This window comes from Eutrigla gurnardus (assembly GCF_963514095.1).
Source record: "Eutrigla gurnardus genome assembly, chromosome: 16".
Taxonomy (NCBI): Eukaryota; Metazoa; Chordata; class Actinopteri; order Perciformes; family Triglidae; genus Eutrigla; species Eutrigla gurnardus.
Window position 1 is genome coordinate 7904226 of NC_139927.1, and position 19114 is coordinate 7923339.

General features: G+C 38.7%; 1 protein-coding gene across 1 annotated transcript in view; it reads left to right on the forward strand.

Moving 5' to 3' along the window:
- Positions 1-18603, forward strand: part of ylpm1 (YLP motif containing 1) — a 31736-nt gene extending 13133 nt beyond the window's left edge. Inside the window, exons 18-36 of the mRNA XM_084030436.1 lie at positions 3875-3926; positions 4391-4512; positions 4927-5069; positions 9589-9732; positions 12843-13074; positions 14228-14261; positions 14561-14603; positions 14822-14886; positions 14982-15056; positions 15187-15242; positions 15348-15456; positions 15569-15709; positions 15830-15897; positions 16014-16111; positions 16303-16433; positions 16562-16635; positions 16718-16801; positions 16930-17097; positions 17394-18603. Of these exons, the coding sequence (XP_083886562.1) occupies positions 3875-3926; positions 4391-4512; positions 4927-5069; positions 9589-9732; positions 12843-13074; positions 14228-14261; positions 14561-14603; positions 14822-14886; positions 14982-15056; positions 15187-15242; positions 15348-15456; positions 15569-15709; positions 15830-15897; positions 16014-16111; positions 16303-16433; positions 16562-16635; positions 16718-16801; positions 16930-17097; positions 17394-17528 (1974 nt within the window). The 3' untranslated portion in view covers positions 17529-18603. The remainder of the gene's footprint in view (positions 1-3874; positions 3927-4390; positions 4513-4926; positions 5070-9588; positions 9733-12842; positions 13075-14227; positions 14262-14560; positions 14604-14821; positions 14887-14981; positions 15057-15186; positions 15243-15347; positions 15457-15568; positions 15710-15829; positions 15898-16013; positions 16112-16302; positions 16434-16561; positions 16636-16717; positions 16802-16929; positions 17098-17393) is intronic.
- Positions 18604-19114: the final 511 nt, after the last annotated feature.

A 19114-nucleotide genomic window follows, 5' to 3' on the forward strand; every position in this document is an offset into this window, starting at 1 on the left:
ACACTGTAGGAGTGGTCACAGAGCCATTGTTCAGCCTGAAGCAAATAAAATGTATGTTGAAAAAGTTTGCCCCCCTGGAAAAATGTAATGCCCCCCCTTAATTTTTTTTCTGCAGCACGAGCACACTATGAAAATGCTCCAGTAACATGAGAGATTGCTTTGTAGACCATTCTTGCTTGGAAATCAAACACTCAAGTTCTGCACTGACTGTGTGCAATTTCTGTTATTACTTGCCTTATTTTTTATAAACCACTTTCTTTAAACATGATCAGATTCAAAGGTTGATTTCGACATGGCTGTGTAAACATGTCCTCAGGGATTTTGAGGTATAATTTGTTGTACTCCCAGAGGGGTAGAACTTGATGTAGTAATGGACAATGAACACTAAGAGGATGTTTACAATTTCTGGAGCATTTTTGTATTTCAGGTTACTACAAGAACATATTAACATACTTTAATGGTAAAAAAAATAAATAAAAAAACTCCTATACTGGCTGTGCTCCAGCAGCTTTTCTCACCCTCTTTCTGATACACTCTGTTTGAGCTCCTGCCCCTCCCTCCCAAAAAGCCCAGTCTACTCTGATTGGTCAGCTGACCCGTGGACTTTAGGCTTTGCAACTCTGAAGGCCATTTACATGCACAAAAACGAGATAACACACTGGCGGAAAGGGGGAAAAAGCTTAATAGGTCCTCTTTAAAGGACAAAGATGTTTTGCACAACGTTTGAAATATGGTTCTGAATGTGTGCAACTCCGGGTGGGGATTTATATTGTTTCTTGGGCCTATGAATTACAATTAAAAGCTGCTGTAACACAACAGTGAGCATTAGAAGCAACATAGGTCTGGTGGTCTGTTAAGAAAAAGAAAAAGTCAACAAATATAAATTATTATCTCTATAATAAAGGTGAGTGATAAGTTGTGATAAGTTGTGTTAAATTGCCTAAAATGTCTTCTTTTGTTGCAAATCTTTCTGGACATTGTATATAACTATTGGCGCTGCAATCAAGAAGCATTTACAACAAAAGAAAGTTACAGATATTAGACTGATTGGAAACTACTTACTCTAAGTGTATCTGTATTTGTACTGAAGCTTTTATGGAGCTTTCCCAGACTTAGGACCAGTTCTATGATCCCCCAGGGGATCCTCCACAATTACAAAAGATAAACTGAATCTGTGGTCCTTTGTTTCCAGAAAAGAAACGTATGTCTATCAATGCTTTAGGTGAGCAATATCAAATCATACATTTGGCACAACAAGAAAGTATAACAAACTATAGGTTACGTTCAAAAGTTTTAGTTATTTTTAAAATTATCCAAGAGCATAAAACACTTCATCTTACAGGGCCGTCTATGGGTCCCCAATATGGGACTTGATTATTAATCAGATGATGATTATTATTGTGTATTGAAAAATGTCTTTCTGGGGTGCCAAAACATCTTACCTTGCAGCACCATTCCACTGTTAATAGTTCTATGTGAAACCTTCAATAATGACTACAATGTGACCAGTGGTCATTAAGTGAACAGTGACATGATGCACAAGATTGAACGCTGTTTTTTCTTGCTCATCAACCCCTGCTGTTTTTAAGCTATATATATCTATAGAAAAAACAAAATAACAATATTATTGGGTTAGATGCATGTTGGTTGTTTCAGAATATGGATAACCATGTTTGTTGTGTGAGACTGCGAGCAAACAACTGTGTATGCCTCATAAACGCCGACCGCAGCTGATTTTAGAGAATCGTTTAAAAACTAGGAATATATCTAGTGCTATATCTAGGAATATATCTAGTAGGAATATATCTAGTGCTATATCTAGGAATATATCTAGTAGGAATATATCTAGTGAGTTCTCCAATTGGTAAATGTTGGGCTAGCTTTGATTTTAAAATGGCCACGTTGCTATTTGTGAATGATGAATGATCCTTTGTTTCATTGCCACGTTTTCTCGTTACTGTGACGATTCGACTGTGAGATTGGCGGTAGTCGACTGTTCAGGGTCACCCCTAAACATCCATGAGTAATCCAAACAGACCTTTGAGTCTGTTGTCTTGGAAAGCAACAGGTCCTTCAGCTTTAATCACCAAGCTTCGGTTTGTAAATTAAACTCTGGAATCCAGAGTGCCTGAACTTGGATTAAACCTGAGAAGATGCTAATGGAAGTTGTTTCCAGCAGCATTTCTTTATCATTCATGTTTGTATTTGTTTGTTTTTCCACGTGTGCATACTCATTACAAACTGAGCAAGATCGGTATATTCAGCATACTTTTACACATCCTGAATATTACAAAGAAATATAACAATAAGTGGTTGAAATATACCAAAGAAAAATGCTTTCTTTAAAGCTTTTAAACACCAAGCGTCCAAATAAGCCGGTGGCTTCCTGTGTCTGATTAGACTTCTGTCAGCACTGAGTGGGTTTGTACAGACTGCGTGCCTTGCTTATATATGTCCTCGTAATGCTTCGCCCATCTTAAACCTGAGCAGAGGTCTAATCAGAAAAAATATGGACAATGTTTTACACATAATTTATAAAGGTTATGAAAATAAATATATTTCACTGATGCAAATTGCATTCTTAAAAATAAAGAAAACCAAATGATATAACACACAACAAAAAAGAGTCTGAAATACAAAAATAAAAAATGAATTAATATTGTTAAAAATACATATTTCACGTGAAATTAAACAACTTACTGAATGATCTAGTCTTTTGAATTTTTTAGATCATATCTTTTCTTTGACAGGCAGAGCAAGATTAATGTTATAATTAAGAAATAAAAAAAGTGTTAGGAAGACATGGATCATATTCAAATAATTCAAAATAAAGCCTTTACCAAAAAAAAAAAAAGATAAAAGAGGATATATAGGGACAAAAATTGTCATAAAAATCTTAACAAATTATAAACTTAAGAGATAAATGTGTGACTTATGAAAACAGGAAACATAATGTGAAATCATAACATTTTGACAGAGATTAGCCACAGATGCTATACTCTACTATACTATAATCAGCGTTACTCATTTCATTTCATCATGTGTTCCAGAGGCTCTTTCATCTGTCATTACTTGGGGTAAAATTTTTAGAAGGTGAATTATTATATCAAAGAAAAGCTAAACTATGAAACCCGGTTTCCTTAAATTAGTAAAAAGGTGTCATATCTTTTAGCGATGCACCGAACCAGACGCCGACACGCTGGTCATGAGTTTGACTCAAAGCTGGAGCATGCAGCAATCCGAGATGACTTCCTCTAAGATTAACAAGCGAGCGATAATTTGATGTTGTTGACATTTTACCTCTCAAATGTCACATTGCAGTTTCCATCAGGTGGTCTTCAGAGCTCAGGTGCTAGCCAGCCACAAAGCATCAGTGTATTTTGACAGCTGATGATTGGTTGGGGAAATGCTACGCTACGTCTGCTACGTTGAGCAGCAGCACTGTGGATTCAGACACACGATGATCATGAGCTTACACAGGCTAAACGACATGTTTGGAGACTGAAAAGCTTGTTTTGCTTTTATATCTTATGAGAGCAGGTAGAGGTTTTTAATAAAGGAAAGCATTTTGGCAAAGAATGTTTGTTCTTCAAAGCAGAGCACAGCTGTTATCCCTTCTGACTTATTTTGCAAAAAGCCAGAAGTTTTAGTCTAAACACATTAGTTTCTCTCAACCTGCAAGATCAAAATATTTGCATGCCACTGACACATTATGCCTTAAGTAGATAATTCCTCACGCAGTCTCATGCTTCAGTGTTCTTTGTTGTCTTTCAACTTCTGATAAACCAGTCTGCTCTCTTTTCAGCCACCCCCTGCTTCTCTCTCCCTCTCCCCGTGTCACCCAGATGTTTAACCATTTCTTTATATAATATAGGGCTACATTCCAAAAAGCAAATGGGAGATGGACACGTCCGAGGCCAAACTCGGTAGGTGTTCCTTTTTTTTTTTCCTTCGTCTTTATTTAATGACTGTTTTCCAAGTCTTTTACCTTTGTGATGCTGACGATGGTCCACACAGCATGACCACAACCTACACTATTATGTGTTGTGATCGACAGATGCTTTAAATTGGACGAATTGAAGAAAGTGTGATTTATATTGAGTGAATGAAAAAGTGACACATGCTACATATAAGGCCAAAGTGTGTCTTGTTTGTCATGTAGTTTTTCAACTCAATATCCATGTAAAAATAAACTTGGTCAGAATTCCTACAAATCCCCAAAGTAAAGGAAACATCTTCTAGTCGTATTGATGTGATTGCATGAAACGGATAATGTTGATTGACTCGCTGTCTTTTCATTAATAAATTGGTGTTTGATGTTAGGGTGATGAGGGCACATTTTTTAACAGCGGAGAGAACTGACGAGAACAGTGATTTTCTATTTATACAGACAAGCTGGACGGTTTGGGGAGCAGTGGGAAGAGGAAACGTGAAGACATGGAGCACCTGGAGGACTACCTTCAGCTGCCAGACGACTATGCCACGCGCATGTCGGAACCAGGGAAGAAAAGGGTAAATGGTGCTGCAGAGACGTGGCTTTGTCTGTAATGTAACTGAATTATCTTAGTCATACCCCAAAAATACGTTCAAATTTGAATGATTAAAACAAATTGCCAGGTATGTACATTTTAGGTTGAGGCTGAGCTGGCAACTTCCAGTTACCTATGCCAACTTTATTTTATTGTATAGAATGAATAAAATTATGATAGTGAAACAAGTCTTTTTGTGGGGGTCGAGACGCTCAAAACAGTTGTGACCTCAACACAAATATGGAGAAAAACAGTAACTGTGATGATAGCAATAGTCTTAACATCACAATTCAGGACTGTAGTTCAGTTTTTTCACATGTGGTTTCTGAACTCTTATTTGGCTTCCCCCAGCCTTTGAATAATGCTCTGTCATTAACTTCCTGGTTGTTTTGTCAAGGTTCGATGGGCCGATCTCGAAGAGCAGAAGGAAGCGGATCGGAAGCGAGCGATCGGCTTCGTGGTGGGTCAAACGGACTGGGAGAGAATAACGGACGAGAGCGGAACGTTGGCACAAAGAGCTCTCAACCGTACCAAGTATTTCTAAGAAGATTATCTCATCCCCCTTTTTCCCCTTCATTAGAAGGTACGGTATGTTCCTCTTCTGTATAATGTTTTTAGGATGGCTGTAGATGATACTGTTTGGTAATACGAGTAATTATATACATGTTGTGAAAATACAAATAGTGATTTATAACATTTAACATGTTTAATGCCTTTTCTTGTTACACGCACTTTATGGATCAATACTTTTCTTAAATGCAAGCAAATGGAACAGTCTTTTTTTCAGCAAACATTTCCTCAAAAAGGCTTGTTTTTCCATTTTCAAGCTCAAGCAAAGTAAATAGTGACTATGAATAATTTGAAACTAAACTCACTAGGCTTCATTTTATTCTCACACCAGTAATGACATTGTTAATGATACAAATACAGATTGTTATCAGAATTTACCTGGATTTATAAACCTTAAAGTTATTGGGAATTAATTTTTTCTTTGTCATCACATATGAAAGTTTCTTTGTCCAAATGATCAATGATTTATTTCTCTTTTTTTGCAGCTTTCCAGAATGTGAAAACACTGCAGCCGACTTGTGGTGAAACAGAAAGTGACTCATCGACATCACCGATGGTTATAAAAAAATCTTCTTTATTTCGTTGATAAGGATGGAGTATAGGTGTTTTTTTCTCCTTATTTTTTAAAACCGGCACTCCGGGTTATTCGCTGATCAATTAGTAGTTTATAACCTGTGCTCCTTCCCATTCAGTCACGTTTCTCGCTGTTTTATACTCTTCATGCTTTGTGTACTGTGTATCTGTAGCAATGTTTTTGGTCCATGTATACTTGAAAAACACAATAAAACTTTCACAAAATGACCATCCCGGGGAGTCTTTCTTGCATGGGGTTTAACGAACAAGTTGTGTTTGCTTGTAAAAAAAGTAGAATGTGCTAGAAATGAATCAGTGGGGCGAAAATATTTACATCTTTCTGACTTCACTTGTTTAGCCCCTGTGATATTTTCTTAAGATAGACTGTTGGCTAAGTGAATCCACGTCTCTTTTTTAGTCATTTCTCTATTCAAATCATTTAAATATAAATATTTTTTATTTAAATACTATGGGTAGTTTATGCGTTTTTAAACATGTAGCTTGAATGAGTTTGTGAGTGTCAGAAGAGGAAGTGTAATGTGAGTGTATGATTGTTGGAGTGAAGAGGAGCACCTCACTCTGTGTGACCTTTAAGTATGATGGTGAATGATGTCAGAGAATCACAACGTTGTCAACAACTCTCAATTTCCACAGATGCTTAATTTGCCTGGTTGCTTCAATGACGAGTTGAGCCCACGATGGCTTTTCAAGACCAGAAGAGTATTTTTACTTTTATGTCTCAGTTGGGGTTTTTGTTTGTGCACTATTTTAATTCAACGTTAGAAAATGTTACCTGTATCACATTCAGCTGATTGTTATATGTGATAATCACTGATGCACGTTCTCAAAGCCCACAATTAAACACAATATTAAATTAAGTAAAACCAAAATTTCAAAAGCACTGCAAATGAATTGCTTTTATTTTTTGTGTTTGTCTCAGAAGTCAGTTCAATTTTCAAAGAAGAACTGGCTGCAGATTTATCTGGGCAATCTACCAATGAAAAACAAGTGTTTTAAACAAAATATCTGCTCTGACTACAATCTTTTTTAATACAGTAGCACACTTAATATGTCGTAGAATTAGCCTTTTCCTGACTGACTGTTGACAGCAAGGAAAAAAGGTCATCACGGTTGAGTTTTTAAATGCCCATGTGCACACCGCATAAACGGCATGTCAAGGAGCCAAATTCGGTCCCAGTGAGTGAGATTATCGTGGGCAATATATGTAAAGCAGGTGTTTTTTTTATTTTTATTTTCAAGAAATTTTATACTTAAAACTTGGCACCAGAATTTTCATCTAAATCATCAACGCAGTAACGGGAGTGACTGAAGATGAAAGGAGTGTGACCAGTTAAAACCAAACACACAGACGCACCGATGAAGACCACGTTGGATTTGACCGCCGGCCGGCCACAGAGAACCATGTAGGAAGTGGACGGATGGACCTTCATGGTGAGTATGGAAGAGAAAAGCACTGCTATATGTTAAAGGCATAAAGACATAATTTACTAATTCAGTCATTTTTGAATACATGTAGCCTATTTTCCATTTTATATATCCTGTAGAGAAATTAAACAGAATGAGTTCTTGTGAATTAAATGACTTTTTTCCTCCTGGTGTTGTGTGGACCTTATTTTGTGCTTATTAAGAAGAATGCTTCTTTAAAAAAAAAAAAAAAAAAAAAAAAAAAATGTGTTCTTGAAGATAAAACTGAAGAAAAAACCTGTAAAGCATTTGATTAACTCCCACACGTGTGGAGATTGTATATGTGATGGCATGTTTGTCAGTCACCTACAGCATTTTACAATTTAGCATGCTCTTCTTTTTAAAAAAAAGAAATGGTTTGATAATACTTCTTAAGGCACGTGTAAGTCCACATCGTGACAGCAACCACTGTGGCACATGATGTTGTCGGGTCAGTCCTCATCCAGAGTGATGACTTTTGAATTCAGCTGGTACGTCGCTGTCCAGCTTACAGATCACCTTGTAGATGGCTTTCTTCCACGATGGATCGCGATCTTTTCCCATTGAAATGGCAATATAAAATTCTCTCAGCGTAATCTCAGCAACCTCCAAGAATCTATCAGGGACCTGTGAATCCACAGGAGCAGATTAATAACGTTGAGACCTCTTACACGCGTGCTGTTTCTATTTTTACATATTCAGAAACAGGCCTGGGACATCAAGGTAAGTAACCAGTGAGAACATGGTAAAGGGAAAAATATTAAAGTTGAAAAGATCAATAACCAGCTGCATCAACTACAGTACACCTAGCCGCCGATATCCGACTGCTGTTAATACTTTTTAATGTGTTTTCATATTCTTAAAAACATCTGTAACTATCAAACAATACAGGAGCTTGTAAGCAGCATTGTGTTAAAGGTTAGGCCAGTGGCAAATTCTGTCCACTGTCAGACCTATATTTATATCTATATATATTACTAAAGAAAATATTTAAATAGCTGTTTAAAACATATATTTAAGGAAACGCGTTTTGGTATTAACACTATTTTTAAACTTATGCCTTTGTGAATGAAAGCAAAGTTATATAATAACAAATAATTATAGGTCATGAAACAAATATTACATTTAATTCTGTGTGACCTGGTGAACCCTGCAGAAACCTTGTTTCAAAAATCACAGTAAGGTTTTCCCTTATTGCACTCAAATCATAAATGTTCAAACTTTACACCAGAAAAAGACAAAATACACATTGTCACACACAAAGTTCACAGTATGCATATTTTTAGTTAAAGGCTGAGTCGTTACCATTAGTCTGCAAACCTTATTACATGATATTAATCAGCTGTGTTCGCTATGATGGCATTAAGTCTTGTAAATTATGAAATGAATAAATGTTAATTAGGTGTTCATCTTGTAGCAAAACCTCATTTCGATCATATTAAGTGTTTAATTTCCTTTAATACTTCTAAAACTCATCTTCAGTCGCACTGGCCTTTGACACCTCTCACTGCTATTATTCATTTATTATTAAATGATGGTAGTTGTACTCATCGAGAGTTCGTGTGAAAGCTACTATATGTGTGACTAATTAACTGGTGAGTGTGAAAGTAAACGGGCTAACATGAACACTTTTTAACTGCGTTACTGGCTTTATTAAACTGTAGTAGACTTTAAAAAGAAATTATGTGTGAGAAGTTTAATTCATATTAATGTGGGTTTTTGGGAAAAATTGTATCTAATCATTAAGGGCTTCTTGGTAAACAATATGTGCCCGTTTCATGACACGTTTGTTTGAGTATCTGTGTGTTGGTCCATAGTACAAGTATAATTAAATATAGGGGGGAAAAAAATTAAAAGTTGGATGCATTTCTACTATTACCCATGTAGCAGAATGAAATCATCTTGGAATCTATTATAGCCAATGAAAGACACATGTTCACACATGCAGGAGCTCTGGCTATAATGAAACATGCCTTTAAATCCTCTGTTTTTTCCTCTCTGTAGCTACAGGAGCAAATATTGCTGAAGCAATTGTCATTTCTGTGTGTTGGATAACCTAAGAAATATTAGCACGTCTAAATTGAATTACTCGTGTAAAACCATTGTAATTTTCTTTACCAGTAAAACATATGCAGATGCAATGAGGCGATCAGAAAATTAAGCTTTGCGACTATGAGAAATATAAAGTGCAACACTCACATCCGACAAAAGCAATTCATGTGTTTGACTGGAAATAATCAGAATGAGACGATAAAAATCCCTCACTGGAAGATCCCAAAATAAAAATAAACAACATCACAGATAAGTGAGTGACCAATCAGTATGATGTCACCAGCATTTAGTGCATTCAGAGACGTAATGAATATAGTGTAGCATCAGTTTACCTGGAAGTCGTTGGCTTTGTTGTAGTGCGTGTTGAGAGCTCTGAAAAGTTCTGATTCTCTCCCCACAGTCAGACCCGTCAGGCCGGCCACTCCCACGGCACACCGGGCGAACTTCTCCACCTGGATGTAGTAAAACTCCCTGAAGTTACTGAACCACTTGATGAGCTGAGAAGAGATGCAGCGCGTGAACTGAGGACGAAGCAGAGAGACACGTAAGTGTGACATGTTTGGTAATATTAGAAATATAAAGCGAATACACAATAGATTAACTGTATTTTAAAGATATCCGTGTTGCCATATTTAAACATTTTGTGTTTTTACAGAAATAGTAATAGTAAATAAGTAAAGTAAATGTTATTGATTGGTTGATGTAATGGAAAATAAAAAAATAAATAAAAATGTGTGGAACTGATTCTATTCTGTGGTGAAAGAGATACAATTTTAAAGAATAAATTTGCATTTAGAAAAAAAGGCATTTTCAAGCAGTTGTTTGATTTAAGTTGAAGGTTTTTTTCAGAAATGTGTCTGCTTGAATTGAAAAAAAGTGACTTGCAATGGATGATATCCATCTGTATTTTTTTATATTTATTATTATTTTATATATTAAGCCATGTTTCAGAAATTTTGTCATTTACTGAAATGACACAATGTGTAATTTGTGCTCAATATTGTAAATATTTTCTCACCTGAACATCGTGGAAGCACATCCTCAGCAGCAGGGAGCTCGGGTAGCGGGTGTAGAAGAACATGAGCTTTGCTTTCTTCAGATGATTTGTGGTCAGACCCTCCTAATTGCACCCGTGTTAAAGGTAAAATAACACATGATAGACTTTAAAGAACTGAACTTTTCTTCATAAATAAGGCTGGGTACATTTTCTCTCCAAGATATCATTACAACTCAAAAGAGAGAGCAATTTTCTGCAAGTTTGTTCGATCAAAGGGAGTACTTATTGGATCCCATAAGGTGCAAAGTGGATGCTCTCATTGAAAAGTAAAATGATCATTAATGAACAGACTCATTTTATAGCCAATAATCAAAGGAAGAGTTTTTATGTAAAGGCAGCTGCTTCAGAAGCTCAAATAAGGAAAGATATCTGTCCGGTCCCTGCTGATTGCTTCTTAAAGCCACAAGAAACCATAATAAAAGATGAATTATTAGACTACAAGTAAAGGATACATTAAGCATGTACGGGTTATTCTTCATCAGGCAATCGGACTCAATCTTTACAGGAGGCTGGGGCGAGCTTTCCAACAGCATGGGACCCCCCGACACGTATCTGGAGTTGACCTTCGATCTGGCTTTGACCGAATTCCAGTGTGTGTCAAGCGTCTCAAACTTTGTTCGGCTATCTTCGGGGCATCCATCTGGCAGGCGTCTGAGGGCATGTTGACAGGCGGCGTTGGGATTCTTCTCTGGCGACTGATCTCCACGCAGAGCCGAGTCTCGGCTGATGAGGACTGCAGGTCTGGGACGGTGGGGAGCTCTTGATCTGGATTGGAGGATAAACTTGTCGTCTGTTTCCAGTCGAGGCTTTTGGACAACCAGAGACAGAGCTTCCGTTTGAACGTCTCCTGCATTCCCGCCGCAGGAAAATCCTAATTTATCACCTTTACCAACTGATGACTGAGGAGACATCTCGGCGTCTACGTTGCCCTCATCGTTTGGTGATGTCTGTAGAGGTGGCATGCTTTTAAATATAGAGTCAACCCTCCTACTGACGGCTCTGGACAGTTCGTACTTTAAAACATCTGCCATCAGCTTTAATCTCTCGGGCTTCGTCTTGAAGTAGTTCATCAACTTCACCTTCTTCCACCCTTGGTATTTCCCACTTGGCCTGCTCTGGAATCCACTGTACTGAGATGTTTCGGTAGAATTGTTCCAGTAAGGATATTTAGTGCGTGTAGTCTCGGTGACTCCATCCACATGGCTGAACTTCGTTCTGAGCTGTCTGAGATGTTGCTTTCTTGTCGTCTGGTTGCCAGATCCGCTCCTTTCCGTGAGCTCGGGGTCTTGAATCGTTTGGTTTTCCTGCGTGCCGTCTGACTCCTCGTGCTGATTTGCCATTACGTCTGTGCAGTGCATACCAGGAGAGCTGGTCATGCCTTTGATGATATTTTCTACTCTCGCACGCTTTGCTTGATGGCCACTGTTTGAGTTCCACTCTGGGTGACCATGAGAACTGGATGCAGGCGATGAGTGCCTCCCCAGGGGTAAATGTCCAGGGGTGTTGTCTGTAGATGGATGGAGCTCCAGCTGGCTTGAAAAGATCAAACGGGAACCAGCATCATCACTGCTGTAATAAGTGCTCTCCGGTGGTATTTTTATGTCCTCGCTGTCTTTGTGTGAATTTAACAGCATGGGATCCAGTTGAAAAGGGGAGAGGTGATCTGCAGGGCAGCCGTCAAGGCAAATGCTGCTGGAAGAACACAAACCGTTGCTCCAAACGCTTTGATTCATGCTTGTTGGGTTAAAAAAAGAAAAGAGACAGTGGTGTAAAAATCATAATTATATGATGCTGATGTTGTGAGAAATTAATAAATCAAATTGCCTACTGGAATAATACACATTTTTGCATAATAAAATACTATTTGTTTCATTCAAATTTACTTAAATATGTTTCAACTTGATAAGTCATTTTAGAATGAAGTATTGGTAGGCTATGTTGCACAACTACAGACATTTTTCAAATAGCCTATGTGAAGTTGTTTTTCCCCTCACTTTCCTGTTGTACTTTGTTTAACTAAATTCAAATTCCAATCATGATTCAAAGGTCGAGATGAACATATTATATTCTAGTTTCATATCAGAGACTAAACACTAAAACGTGGAGCTTATAAAATTAGTAGCAGACAGTAGCCTATTATACCACTCACCTGTTGTCTGTGGAGAAGGAGCAGAGGAGGCTGCAGGTCCGGAGCTTGCAGGAGGAGGACTGGCTCAAGTATATGTAGTGGTCCAGCAGAGAGCCTCTCCAAAAAGAAAAAAAAAACAAGGTGTGGTCAAATATGCCAACCTATCCCATCCCATCTGTACATAATAACAAAAAATATGTTATTTTAATCGACTATATTAAAATAACATAATTATTAATTAATTAAATTATTAATCCAAATTGTTTTTGGTTTCCATATCTTTTTTCCACGTTTTTATAGAATTTTAAAAGTCTGCATAACTACCTGATGCAGGGAATGGTACAGTCCTGTTATATTTACATGAATGTTATTATTTTATCATCTATATTTTTATTTGTATTTCATCCTTTTCACGATGTTTGTCGGGTTTTCATTAATTCTTTTCTTCATCAGTGTGATTTTTATCCAGTCCCAGCTCCCGCCTCCCGTACCGCAAACCCCCCCTCCTCGCCGGCCGCGGTGGTTCCTCCCGGCCGGACTCGGACCGCCCTCGCGCCTTGGAGCCGCGAGCTTCCGCACCGCTCCCTCGAATCAACACTGCTGTTAAACTTAAGGGACGCAGCCGCCAGCTAGCCGCTATGCTATCGCGATCCAGGTGCGCGTACCGGACGCTCGGTCGCTCTCTCTCAGCGGCGAGCCAGGTATGTTGGACACGGAAGAGAGCTGTGTATTAAACCTCATTAACTTGTGCTCATTTGACGTGGCTAGTTGGCTGTTAGCTAACGTTAGCGTTCAAGAGGCACTAGCTTGTGAAGCAGGGCCTCCCCGGAGTTACCAAGGGCAGACAGCCAGAAACTGAGAGCGGAGTCAGGGTTGAGAAGACCGAGGAGAGCTATCTGACTAGGGAGGGGTCTTTGTTTCGTGCCCTCTGTAAGCTACATTATTGTTGTTGTTTTTCTAAAAAAATATATATATAGTTTAACCACAGTAGCAGTCTTGACAAGCTAATGTTAGCATGTTATGGTGTCGTGTGTGTGACCTGACAGAAATAGCCTGTGTCACGTTAGACATGTATGTGATGTGTGCAGGAGTTCAAACTTCAGCTGTCTTTTCAGTGCTTTGAGCAGGTAGTGAAGCTGGATCATGACCATGTCTTGTCAGGATATATTTGTACTCTTCTCTACTTGAAGGAGGCTAATTGTGCTAGTGTCTCCAATGGATGATGACTTACCAAGTAAGTTGGTGGCTCATCAGCCAGTGTAATGTTGGACTCTTGGGTTCTTCATGCAACATAATCAACACACACCAGTTGTTTTAGTGAGTCAGCGTCGTGGTTGAATGCCTGTACACGCTCTGTATACAGCAGAGGATTCATTTCTGACTACTCCACCCTCCTCCGGCATCCCACATCAGTAGGTTTCCCAACAGACAAACATCCTCTAAAAGCAGCCGGAACTAGGCAGGGTTCTTCACCAGAGGCTCACCCACTCACGTGACCCATAATGAACAGTTGATTTGACAGTCAGCATTGGAAAATACAGTGGTTTGACATAAAGTTGAAGCTATAAAGGAAGGGACACATTTATTGGTTAATTTATTTAGAAGAATAACAGTTTACAAGTTTTTTAAAGATGGTGCTACAGCAGATTACGGATGCTCATTAATTGTTTAACCTCTTGTTTTATTTGAGGGAGAAGTAGGCGGTGGTCTGATGTTTTAAATCACAGAATGCAGAGGGCAACTCGTGAAAATCAAACACATTTTTTAAAGCTGGCAGGCTGTCAAAACAAAAATAGATTCGCAAACAGCATATATAAATGTATGCATCTGAAACTGATTATTTTCTTATTTCAGGCAAATAATGTGCTGGTGCGACAAAGCGTATCAGGTAAGCGTGCTTCTGACTAACCTTGAGCTGGATTTTTAGAACCTTGTTAGTAATGCAACACCTAAAACTGCTGCTCTAATATTATTGCTCATGAATAAACAAGCTCTGTTGTGAGTGGGTCATCCAAAGCAGAATAAGTGATGCTTGTTGAATGACTGAGATGCCATGGGAAGCCCAAAATTGTTTAATTGCACCTCCTCAGAGAACTCCAATCATATCTCATGTTAGAGCCTCAGGAAAAAGCTGTTGTTGTTGTTGGTTTGATTTCTTATTCCTCTCTTTTCTTTTTCCCTCTTCAGGCCTCCCAGTCTGCGGTCGGCTAGTTTACAAGAATTCTCAGCCGTAAGTGCTTTCTCATTCTATTGTATATCTTTAAATTCTCCTCAGTCGCTGCTTCACATTTAAAAACGCTTCAGCACAATGATGCATGGTCAGTGTAAGATCTGTCCATTTTATTCATGTATCATTAACTGAGCTGCACGGGTGTGCAACCAATATTATCTTTAACTATTTGTAGAGTATTGATCAGTAAATGTTTTTTTTCCCCCCATGCCACTTAGATGTGAATATCCATCATCAGCAAATGTCTTCCACATCAGATACTTCAAGACATCTGCTGTTCACAGTATGTATTGCAACAATCCTCCACATTCATTAGTGAAGACAACTCTGCTATGTGTTGTAAGTCAAAACAACATTTGCTTTTGTTTTTTTGTACAGGGGACGAGGTTGTCACAGTCAAAACGCCTGCATTTGCAGAATCTGTTTCAGAGGGGGATGTGAGGTGGGAGAAAGGTTTGTAAAAGTCAACATTTGTTTGGTAAAATGTTGTATTTCACAGGTGTCTGTGTCCCATATTGTTTTACCAATGAGCAAAATGTTTTGCTAATGAAATGCATGCTTTGTATTTTTTTTTATGTTTTAGCTGTGGGCGACTCAGTGGCAGAAGATGAAGTGGTGTGTGAAATTGAGACCGACAAGGTATGAACAAGAATGACCATCAACCCTAAAATCATTACAGGATTTATTACATTTTAATGAGAAAATGACCTTTTAAAAAATGTCTATTTTGTGAATTACTTCTAGACCTCGGTCCAAGTCCCCGCTCCAGCATCTGGTGTTATTGAGGAACTGCTGGTGCCTGATGGAGGGAAGGTAGAAGGAGGGACACCTCTCTTCAAACTCCGGAAAGGAGGTGAGCGTTCATTATTGTAGCATTGTGCTGAACATTACATGCAATAGTCCACTTTCTGTCCCAAACATTAGGCCGAAACTGCATTTGTCCTTCTTTAATTCTGTTTCTTCAGCTGTTGCTGCCAAAGCTGCACCTTCTCCAGCAGCAGAGGCACCGGCTGCAGCCCCACCACCTCCACCACCGCCGCCTCCTCCACCTTCAGCCCCCACTGCCATGCCTCCAGTACCTCCACAGGCTGCCCAAGCCAAACCTGGTGTGTTTCCTTCTCTAGCACATAAACTACATGCTGCATTTATTTAATATTTCTGTACAAGATATATCCACAGCACTATTTCTTAGCTCTTAATTTCACGTTCTGTTCCTCCTCTTCAAGTGTCTGCCATCAAGCCCACAGCTCCAGCACCAGCTCCTCTAACAGCAGGAGGCAGAGGAGAAAACAGGGTAACACCCCTGATGATGATGATGATGATGATGATGATGATGATGACACACTTGCTTTGTGTAATTTGTTTCTTTTATTACATTACGGCAATGAAGTTTATTCTCCTTCTGTCCAGGTGAAGATGAACCGTATGAGGTTGAGGATCGCCCAGAGGCTAAAGGAGGCTCAGAACACCTGCGCCATGTTGACCACCTTCAACGAGGTGGACATGAGGTGAAGATTATTCCAACTTTCTTAATAGTATTTATATTGGTGTGAACCTGAGCCAGTTAGGGCTATAAGCCTCAATACAAGTGTGTAATCTTCATGCCAATGTCTGTGATTTACATTCATAGAACAGATTTGACTCCATTAACTCCTTTTCTCTAATACTATTCTCTAATACTTCCTTAATTTTGCTTCAGCAACATTCAGGACATGAGGAAAATCTATAAAGATGCTTTCTTAAAGAAGCACAACATCAAACTGGGTTTCATGTCAGCGTTTGTGAAGGCCGCAGCATACGCTCTGGCTGACCAACCCGCTGTTAATGCCGGTAAGACAACGCTTACTTCCAATGTTTGTTCTTTTGTTTTTAAAATCGATCTTTGTGACTTTGTGCAGTGAGAATAGCCAAGTAGTAGTTTTTCACCAAACTGTATTCCCCAAAATGTTTTGCTGCAGTTATTGACGATACAACCAAAGAGATTGTCTACAGGGAGTATGTCGACATTAGCGTCGCCGTCTCAACCCCAAAGGTATGACTTTTGTTGGATAAAGATTAAAAATGTTGTGTTGAATGCTGGTTAACAGTGACCTGAATAACGTGTGTTTGTTTAGGGGCTTGTTGTACCGGTGATCCGTAATGTTGAAACCATGAACTTTACTGACATTGAGAGGACCATCAATGCGCTGGGAGAAAAGGTAAAAAGCTTTGTCCAATAGATGTCCCAGATATTTGGCATTTTAGACCGCTCTTCAATCTTGACCAATCAAATACCCATTTAATTTACCTCCAAACTGATCAAATAATTTGTTCTGTTTGCCCCCAGGCTCGTAACAATGAGCTCGCTGTTGAAGATATGGATGGAGGCACCTTCACCATCAGCAACGGTGGCGTGTTTGGCTCCATGTTTGGCACACCAATCATCAACCCTCCACAGTCTGCCATCCTGGGCATGCACGGCATCTTCGACCGACCTGTGGCCATCGGTGGCCAGGTGAGTTATCTGTCCAACAACGCAGATGGAAACATTGTTTCTGCGTTTCAAAAGAAACAATTACATGAGCTTTAACCGTACCGCTAATAAAACAGTGACTAGTTAATCTGCTGGGTTGGCAAATGTGTCACTGGTGATAAACTGGTGTGAAAGTTGGCGTTAGTACCCAAATTATTAAACACCAGATGAGATGACATTTCAAAAGTTATGTAAGACTGCATATACTAATATGAATCTACTGGTTTTCCAAATCTGATGCAGTCAAACGTGAGTAAACTCTGAAACTGCGTTTGCAGGTGGAGATCCGGCCCATGATGTACGTAGCGCTGACATACGACCACCGACTCGTCGACGGCAGAGAAGCCGTCACCTTCTTGCGTAAGATCAAAGCGGTGGTGGAAGATCCACGAGTACTACTCCTGGACATGTGATGTTTCTACCACCATGTTACTCCCGTTTAAAGCGACATAAAATGAACTCCATGTCACAAGACACGCACAAATCTATTGTTGTCCCTTTTGACTAGAGATGCAGGATCTGGTTTCTGATTCCATTATAATAATAAATAATTCAGTTCATTTATATCTGTTTATTTATTTGTTACATCTTGTTAGGAAAGCAATGGTTAAGTCAAGCCTGATTAAACATAGAATGATCCCAGTCACTTCCACACAGTGAGGCACATATTATTGAGGCTTATTAATCAACCACTGGTATCATATATAGAGAATGCACTTAAAATTGACTTTAGCTACATAAACAATTGCTCGCCATACGTTATTGTTTTTCTACATTTGAATTAGCAAAAAACAATACATGTGGGTTCTCTTCAGAGGTTGAGGATTGTGTTATTGTACCCGTGTGCTCTTCAGATGGACACATGAAGCAGCAGATAAACACTCACTGTGTCCTTGTCACATTTGTGTAATCACAAATCTGGATGGCTTTTCCAGGCAACAGTTGGCAGCGGGACTTTCTCCCTGCTCATTAGCTGCTGCTTCTGAGCCACTTTTTCCACCGCAGGTCCAAACTCACACAAACCAGTTCAAGATGTTTTTTAAGTTAACGCAACAGTGAAAGAATTCCTTGGTTTTGCTGCTTCTTACTAGCAAAAGTCTGGAAAATGGAATTGGGCGACTGGGAGACCAGGTTTTTTGTATGGGACACGTCTATACCAGTGCCATGATTGCAGCTAAATCCAATTATAGTCACAGTCATTGTACCATTTCAATTTTGTTTTTAAGCCACCTTGCAGATTCTTTCACTAACTTAGCAATGTTGATCAAACTATAACCAGCTTTAAGTAAAATACACGCATGATTTCAGAGAAACTGTTCAAAACTCTCACGCACAAATCAGCAGCAGGTTTTGATGTTGAGCTCCAAAGTTGAATGAGATTTTCATTGTGCTGTCATATATATACATATATATATATATATATATAAAATACTTGTATCTATTTAAAGAAACAATTTGAAACATTAAACATCTCAGTAGTTTTCTGTACTGATATTTGTCTTGCAAATTTACTTTCCAAACGTTTTGCTGTATTGAGTCTAAACCATAATTTACTGGAGTTGAAATAATTAGTCTGTTCATTTTCCGTCAATTCACTAAGGATTTTAATTATCTATGAATCTTTTATGTTTCATGGTTCCAGCGTCTCAAATGTGAATTTTGCCTGCTTTAGTTTGTCTTCTAGGATTATAAATGGTTGTTTGAACAAAACAAGACATCTGAAGATGTCATCTTGAGCTCCGGGAACTTCTGTTGGGCATTTTTAACTATTTTCTGGTGAAGTTTTATTACCGTAACCCAACGATGCCAAAAGTACACTGCACAAGAGAAACCGTCGTCTGAACATTTCACATCAAGTTTCATCTTCTAGGAAATGGACTTTGTATTTTTGGACTTCCTTAATTATGACGCCATCATAATAAAAAGCACATGAGGCCGTCTTTATGGCCGATCTTGGCTGAAGCATTTTATCTCGTGCCAAATCTATTTGGCTCCCGAA